This window comes from Podarcis melisellensis (assembly GCF_964234715.1).
Source record: "Podarcis melisellensis genome assembly, chromosome: 4".
NCBI classification, from domain to species: Eukaryota; Metazoa; Chordata; class Lepidosauria; order Squamata; family Lacertidae; genus Podarcis; species Podarcis melisellensis.
Genome location: NC_138531.1, coordinates 104,331,253 through 104,338,918, shown reverse-complemented (window position 1 = coordinate 104,338,918; position 7,666 = coordinate 104,331,253). Strand labels below are relative to the sequence as shown.

The 7,666-nt window shown below is 45.4% G+C and overlaps 1 protein-coding gene across 1 annotated transcript; it reads right to left on the bottom strand.

The window, feature by feature from the left end:
• Nucleotides 1–3,595: 3,595 nt before the first annotated feature.
• On the bottom strand, nucleotides 3,596–4,540 carry LOC309369276 (olfactory receptor 52L1-like; the record flags this gene model as incomplete). The annotated part of the gene is made up of 1 exon (XM_081910086.1): nucleotides 3,596–4,540. One exon carries the CDS (start codon nucleotides 4,538–4,540, stop codon nucleotides 3,596–3,598), a length of 945 nt encoding a protein of 314 aa, XP_081766212.1.
• Between the last annotated feature and the right edge of the window lie 3,126 nt (nucleotides 4,541–7,666).

Here is a 7,666-nt window from a genome sequence, read left to right as displayed (position 1 = left end):
GTGTTGCAATTTGTCTGTTGATAAGAATGAGAAGTTGCATGACCAATGTATTCATTATTACCACCGTGTTTATGGTCATTTGAATTTCCAGGCTGTGGCAAAAATGCCTGATATGGTTCAGGGTATGAAGCTGAAAGAATGTCCCTACCACATGAAATGTGTTTCTTTTAAGGATCTCTTTGCCCAATCCTTTTTGGGCCAAAGCTCTTTCGTTTTTCTGTCACGTGTATAACAGGAGGTACCAGTCTAGTGTAAATTGCACCCCATATGAGATGCTTCACGGAAGGAAGCCATGTGTGAAGCACTTTAAAAATTTTGGTTCGGAGGTTTGGGTGCACACCTCGCAGGGTGACAAACTGAGTAAGCGTGGAGAACATGGTGTTTTCCTAGGATATGAGAAAGGGTCTTATCGTGTCCTGATCACAGACACGAAAACCATAAGGCTGACCAGGAGTATTGACGACAATCCACAATGGGACAGAGTTGGCATTTTTCAGTGCCATCCCATTTGTGATGATGGTGCAAAAGGGGCAAAGAAAGTTAAAAGGGAGGCAAGTTCCGATGTGATTGATAATTCTGATGCCAATGTAGTTCTGGATGGTGGCACAGATTATCAGAGCCCAAAAGCCTCAGATGAGTCTGACGCTGATTCAGACTTAGCAGCTTCATATACTTTAGCTCCCCATTCTCCCAAAGAGGAGGAAGCACCAGAACAAGAGGATCAAAGAGTTTTGCGCAGATCTGAGAGAACCACCAAGGGGGTACCACCGAAAAGGTTTTCTGAAGAGTTTGCTAAGGCTGCGGTCACATGCAACTCTGGTGGGATTTTTAAACCTAGCATGAAATGTGCTGAGAGTAGTGGCACAAAACGCTGCATTTATTTCCTTACCTGACATTTGAAGGATCAGGATTGAAGGAGAAAGCATGTGTTTAAAGTGGTTTGTTCAAATCTGCCTAATTAGAAATGTAAATTTGTATTTGAGAGGAAGAAATGTGTGTGAAGATTTTTCCTGAAGCTGCTTATTCATTTGTGTGTTCACAATGTGTATTTTGTGTAAACTAAAGGTTGAGATTTATGTTTTAACTCTTTCCTAATAGACACAGAGTGGTTGTAGTAACTATTAAATGATGTGATAAAGTGTCTTAGATAAGGGGGGGAGAGAGATACCTGCAAATATGTTACCAAGGTTGTAAGCAGAGAACAACTTTTGGAGTGTGTGTGTGAATTGCAGTTATGTTAAAGATTCTTGAATGGTCGGATGAAATGGGGGAGGATGAGGAGATTTCACCCCTCCCATATCCAAGAATCTCCTGAGGTCTCTGCTGACTCTACAGAGAGGAGGAGCAATGTACTGCTCTCTACTTAATTAGTCAAGTGAGTGAATCTCTGTGAGAGAGAGAGAGTCAGTCAGTGTGTCGGAGAGAGAGTGCATGAGTCCAGTTGGTACACTGGCTCAAGGGCGATGCTGACAACAAATCCTGTTTCTTTGACCTCCATCCTATTATGGAATTGGCAAATATCATAACCATTCCACTTGTAGATTTTCTGGTAGCTACGCAGCTCTCCCGGTCCGCATCAACAAAAACTTCTAGTCTCTCGTTTTGTGCACTAGATATCTCTAAACATACACTTAATGTCCCCTTTAGATATCTGATAAGCCTTTTCATTGCACACCAATTGGCAGTACTGGGTTTAGATACACGTTGGCTCAGAACGTTTGTAGTACATGTAATGTCCGGCCTTGACCACCGGCTTAAATACAACAGTTGTCCTATTTTTGAGCGGTACAAATCAGGCTGATCAAATTCATCATTACACACTGTCTTTGGGAAATCTGGTGTCATGGGAGTCTGAACTGGCTTGCAGTTTTCCATGCCAAACTGCTCTAGCAAATGAAGAACTTTCTCCTTCTGGTTCAATAGGAAGCTTCCATCCACAGGTGAAATCAATAAGCTCACAAGTCAGATGGAAAAGTAGTAGTAGAAGAAGAGTTTGAATCTGATATCCTGCTTTATCACTCCCCTTCAGGAGTCTCAAAGCGGCTAACAATCTCCTTTTCCCTTCCTCCCCCACAACAAACACTCTGTGAGGTGAGTGAAGCTGAGAGACTTCAGAGAAGTGTGACTGGCCCAAGGTCACCCAGCAGCTGCATGTGGAGGAGCGGAGACGCGAACCCGCTTCCCCAGATTACGAGACTACTGCTCTTAACACCACATTTGGCTCGCGCATTCAGGCTGCAGCCCCTCTTCTGTTGTCCCACACACACATAGAGACACAGCAAGGAGCATTCAGAGGTACACACCTCCTGAATATGGAAGCTCTCCATTTTATTTTTTACTTTATATTTTTTAATTTATTATATTTATATACCACCTTGATCTTTCGAGGATCTCCAGGTGCCTTACATGTTTTCCTCCACCCCATTTCCTCCTCACAACGACCCTGGGAGGGAGGGGGGCTGACTCCAAGGGCACTCAGAGACCTTCATGGCCGAGTGGGGATTCGAACCCATGTCCTAGTCCAGCCAATACACTGTCTCCTCCTCCTCGAATTAATCTAATATCCTTTTGAGATCAGAGAGACCTTTGTCTAGTTCAAGGAGGGTACTGAGCAGCTGGAAGGGGAGCAGAGGAGGGCAGCCAGGAGGATCAAGGCTCTGGAGACCAAGCCTGATGAGGAACGGTTGAGGCAGTTGGGTATGTTTGGCCTGGGGAAGAGGAGACTGAGAGGAGAGGCATCTTCCAATATCTCAAGGGCTGCCAGAGGGACCACGCTTGTCTTCTGCTGCTCCAGATGGGAGGGCAGGAAAGGACATTCGGACTAAACATCAGGAAGACCATAAAGAAGGCTGATCGCGGAAGAATTGATGCTTTTGAATTATGGTGCTGGAGGAGACTCTTGAGAGTCCCATGGACTGCAAGAAGATCAAACCAATCCATTCTGAAAGAAATCAGCCCCGAATGCTCACTGGAAGGACAGATCCTGAAGCTGAGGCTCCAAGACTTTGGCCACCTCATGAGAAGAGAAGACTCCCTGGAAAAGACCCTGATGCTGGGAAAGATGGAGGGCACAAGGAGAAGGGGACGACAGAGGACGAGATGGTTGGATAGTGTCTTCGAAGCTACAAACATGAGTCTGACCAAACTGCGGGAGGCAGTGGAAGACAGAAGTACCTGGCGAGGTCTGGTCCATGGGGTCACGAAGAGTCGGACACGAATAAACGACTAAACAACAACAACGAACAAGTCGTCTTTTGCAAAGGTTCATGGAAGTTCTAGGAGCTCCTTTGCCCAGCTGGACCAGAATCCCCCTTTCCCCCCATTTTGGGAGGGATGACCTGCTCTGAACTCTCTCCTCCTCCGTGTTGCAGGTCATGCAGTCCTTTGGGGGGGGGAACCACCATGTCAGAACCATCCTAACCAAGAAACTCTGCCTTTCCCCAGGACACCAAGACTGAGAAAGTGCCTTTACCTTTTCCGGATGCTGTGGGTGGGGACACAGAGTCGTCTTAGCCAGTGTGGTTCAGGGACGGCCTTCCGATGCTGCAAAGGCTGCTGGGGGCAGTCCACCCTCCCGGATCATTCCCCCCAGACCTCAAGCCACCCTCCCGTAGAAGACCCTGGCCACCCTGCTTCGGATTGGCTTCGTTTTCACCCCGTACACGATGGGGTTGAGCATGGGTGGCACCAAGAGGTACAGGGTGGCCAGGAGAATGTGGACCTGGTGGGGGACTCTGTGGCCAAAGCGGTGGGTGAGGAAGGAGAAGAGCCCCGGGATGTAGAAGATGAGGATCACACAGCCATGGGAAGCACAGGTGCTGAGGGCCTTCAGCCGCTCCTGAGTGGAGGGCAGGCGGAAGACGGCTCGCAGGATCAGGGTGTAGGAGAGAGCGATGGAGAGAACGTCCATGCCCACCACGAAGAGGGCCACAAAGAGGCCATACATCCTGTTCACGGTGGTGTCTGCGCAGGCCAGCTTAACCACCGCCATGTGCTCGCAGTAGGCGTGGAGGACGACCCTGTGGCCGCAGAAAGGCAGCCTCTGGAGGAGCAGGCCAAAGGGAGCAATGAGGATCAGACCCCGGAGGAAGATCAGCAGCACCGCCTTGGCCACAGTGGACGTCCGCAAGATGGCCGAGTGTCTCAGGGGAAGGCAGATGGCCACGTAGCGGTCCAGGGCCATGGCCACCAGGATGCCCGACTCCACGGAGGAGAAGGCATGGATGAGGAACATCTGGGCCAGGCAGGCGTGGAAGCTGATGGTGCAGGGCCCTAGCCACAGGATGGCCAGCATCTGGGGCAGGGTGGTGGTGGAGAGGACCAGGTCCGTGACGGCCAAGGCAGCCAGGAAGAGGTACATGGGCTCGTGGAGGCTGGGCTCCAGCTTGATGACCCCCAGGAGCAAGGCGTTCCCCAGCAGAGCCAGGACATACATGGAGCAGAGAGGGATGGAGAGCCAGTGCTGGGAGGCCTCCAGGCCAGGGATGCCAGTCAGGAGGAAGGTGAGGGGCCGGAAGCTGATGTTGCCCATGGTCGTCATCGCCACGGCAGCTCCAGACACCTGGGAAAAGCAAATCGGAGAATGGATGGTGAGAGAAGCTGGGAGAGGCTGCCAGACCAGGCCAAAGAGGACCCATCTAGACTTCCGGTGGAGCATGAGCTTGCCGCAAGTGAGGGATTTTCTTGGAGCGAGGAATCCCAGCTATTTCGGGTGGAAAGGGGGGCTACAGGGCGCAGTAGCTCCCCAGAAAACCCCTGGAGAGTGTTCAGGGGGTCAGGTTCCCGGCAGTGCCCTAAAACTATCCGTCCGGCTGTCAGGTAGCCCCGAAAAGGGTGAAGAGTACGGCGGAACGGCTATCGGGCTATCGGGACGCCATTGCTGCACTCGAATAGCGAAGCCCCGAGCTTGCAAAGAACAGCACTCCGCTCTCAAAACCAAGGAAATTTGGACCCAATTTATATCGAAATTCTAAGATGTGGATTTAAGGAAGGCTCCGGATTAATAAGATTTTTTTCCCGAGTTCGACTGTCATCTGGAATCAGCTTAGACGCAGCAACGCATGCAGAGCTTGAAAATGAAAGTAAGTTGCCATTAGCGGCTATTGTTTTCCATTTCCCTTGTAACTCTTAGAAAAGATTAAGAAACACGGAAAATATTTTGAGAACTGGAAAGAATTGTGAGAAGGAGCTAGTTTATATGGGGAACAGAATATAACTATGGGACTTTATAAAGATCTTTGATGAACGGAGGATAATTAAAAGAAGGTGTTTTGGCTGCACCACTTTCACTCTTAAAGACTAAACGCACGATTTGGCACACCCCGTTTTCTTTTTCGTGATCTGGACTTAAAATTGGACATTGAAATAAAAGAAAAAATTTGTGCATACGGTTTTTTTGTGTTTTTTTTATTCATCCCCTTCTTTTTCTCTCTCTATCCCAGTGCCCCTTTAAATTTGGCAACAAACTCTAGTGGAGAGACTGAGCTATTACAACTTGTTTTTCTCTGATTCCTACTCAACTTGAGTCAGTGGAAAATTTTTATAAAGTGACCTTGACTCCCTTCCTGCCTCTGTTTGCTATCCTCTTTGTGGATCTTTCCCTCTGGGATACTTCAGGACTACAATGGCTGATATTGATTAATTCTATAATATTTTTTGGGATGGACAAAGGAAGAATCTGAATTTGAATTTGATACCAAATTCCTATTTATTTACTCCTCTTTTTGGATATGCAACAGCATTTGGATTTAATTTCTGGTTGGATGTCTCTTTTGGATTAATTTTTTATTGGATTTTCCTGATACTTAACACATTTGGATTACAAATTAAAGTCAAAAAGGAAGAAATCAAAGGAAGAAATCAAATAAGGATTAGCCCAATTGGGGGCAAGAAGACTGTTTTTTGTTTTGGTTTATGGGGGTGCGTCCCCTACCCCTCATACCCCGCCCGAAGGTTTAAGTACCATTATACTACAAAAACCATCAGTGTGAATGTTTGTCATCATGCTATTTTTTTGGTACATATAATTTTGGTTTTCTCTCTCTTGTTTGTTTTGGAATTGGAGTGAATTGTAAATCTGATATATCTGTGATTTGATTGGGAGGGAGTGTCTAAGGTTTTATAAATGGATAAAATAGAAAAAAAGGGGGCGAAAGGGGGGGACACCATCAGATAGGAGAGCATCCAAGCAAGAATCGGACTTTAATGCAGAAATATTGAAAATGTTTGCAGAAATTAAACAAAGTCAAAAGAATTTGGAATCAAAGTTGGAACAAGTGGATAACAAAATGGAACAAGTTGATAACAAAGTGGGGGAAATGGACAAAAGAAATTAGATGAAACAGTTAATGAACTGAGAGGGCAAATTAAAGAGGTGTCCAAAAGAACACAATCAGTCGAAGAGATTGAAAAAGACAAAATTGGAGATGAGGGAAGTGAAGCGAGAGGAAGAAAAGATGAAGGCGGGGATGATTGAAATAAATAAATCTCAGGAAGAGATTAAGAATACAATTGCAATGAATGAATTGAGACAGAGGGAAGTTAATCTGAGGCTGAGATCAGTACCCGAAACACAGAATGAAAATATCAAGGAGACACTGATAACAGAAATTGCACAGTGGTTGGAGTTGCCAGTGGAGGAAATGGGGGGAAATGTACAAAATGCATTTAGGATGAGAGTAAGAACAACAAAGGCAAAGAAATTTCCTGGTGATTGTTTGATTACGTTTAAAGACAGAGAGATGAGAAATTTGATTTTGCAAAGGAATAGAGAGAAAAGACTATATATCAACGGAAATTACATAATTATCTTTAAAGATATACCAATAAGGTTGTTGAAACGAAGAGATCCCTACAAACCACTGGTTCAGATTCTGAAGAGAAATAAGATCGACTTCAGATGGGAGTATCCAGAAGGAATCTCCTTTTTCTACAAATCTAAGAAACGTAGGCTGACTAGCCCAGAAGAAATTGGGAAGTTTACGAGAAGATATAAAGAGCTGCAAGTGGAAGATGAGGAGGCAAGGGGAGCGGGAGGAGGAGCAGGATCTAAAGATGAGTCAGAATCGGTGGAAGAAGATATAATCTATCTTCTTTTCCTTCTTCTTCTTCTTCTACTTCCTCTTCTTCAGATCTCTTACCTTGATCTTCATATCAAGGTAAGAGATCTGAAGAAGAGGAAGTAGAAGAAGAAGAAGAAGGAAAAGAAGATAGATTATAACTAAATCCAAATTGTTGTTGTTGTTTAGTCGTTTAGTCGTGTCCGACTCTTCGTGACCCCATGGACCAGAGAACGCCAGGCACCTCTGTCCTCTACTGCCTCCCGCAGTTTGGTCAAACTCATGCTGGTAGCCTCAAAAAAGAAAATCCAAATTAAATTTATTTAATTTGATTTCAATATGGCTTTAAAATTGTGGAATTGGAACATAAATGGGATGAACAATAAAAGAAAACGAAATAAAATTGAACAATTTCTAAGGAAGAAAAATTTGGAAGAAATTTGGAATTTATATCGTTGGATAGGGAGAAAAAAAGAGGAGTTGTGTTATATATCAAAAACAAAATTGAAGCCAAACAAATTTTCAAAGATGAAGAAAGAAGAATTATAGCTATCCAGATCAAATGGCAAGGCGAAAACATAATAATTGTCAGGATCTATGCACCTAAT